This window comes from Rhincodon typus, chromosome 49 (genome assembly GCF_021869965.1).
Source record: "Rhincodon typus isolate 14 chromosome 49, sRhiTyp1.1, whole genome shotgun sequence".
Classification (NCBI taxonomy): Eukaryota; Metazoa; Chordata; class Chondrichthyes; order Orectolobiformes; family Rhincodontidae; genus Rhincodon; species Rhincodon typus.
Window position 1 is genome coordinate 3841020 of NC_063380.1, and position 632 is coordinate 3841651.

At 60.8% G+C, this 632-nt stretch overlaps 1 protein-coding gene across 1 annotated transcript in view; it reads right to left on the minus strand.

Moving 5' to 3' along the window:
- The window catches only part of LOC109926607 (autism susceptibility gene 2 protein homolog), a 17395-nt gene that overhangs the window by 2813 nt on the left and 13950 nt on the right, over positions 1-632 (minus strand). Inside the window, 1 exon segment of the mRNA XM_048620909.1 lies at positions 270-492. Coding sequence (XP_048476866.1) covers positions 270-492 — 223 coding nt within the window.

Genomic DNA, 632 nt, shown 5'->3' on the forward strand with positions numbered 1-632 from the left:
CCAGGGATGTGCGGGTTAGGGTGGGATTGGCCGTGGGAAATTGTCCCATAGTGCCCAGGGATGTGCAGGTTAGGGTGGGATGGGCCGTGGGAAAAGCGTGGTTATGGGGAGAGGATGGTGGAGGCTGGGTCTGGGTGGGATGTTCTCCGGAGGGCGAGTATGGACCCAATGGGCCGAGCAGCCTGCTTTCACACTGTGGGGACTATATGACCGACCGTGGGAGGGGTAGTTAGGGATAAGGGCAGTGAGCCCTCACCACCCACACTCACCTCACCATCTCCTCCTTGATGTAGGGCACTTCGTGCTTGTCAGACTCCAGCTCCTTCTCCAGAAGGCTGCTTCGCTCCAACTCACCGGCCCCCAGCCGCGGCCACGTTGGGGGTGGGGTGGGGAAGGATGGCGGTGTCTGGTGCACACGGTTCCAGTGCTCACGCGGACTGGCAAAGGCCTGGCTGCCAGGGCTCTCCTTGTGAGCAAACACAGTGCCAGCAGCTACAGGGGAGGGGAGAGACAGAGAACGTGAGAGAGACCGGGAGAGACAGAGAACGTGAGAGAGACCGGGAGAGACAGAGAAGGAGAGATACAACAAATAGAAAGAGAGGGTCAGCGCCGCACTGTCGGAGGGTCAGCGC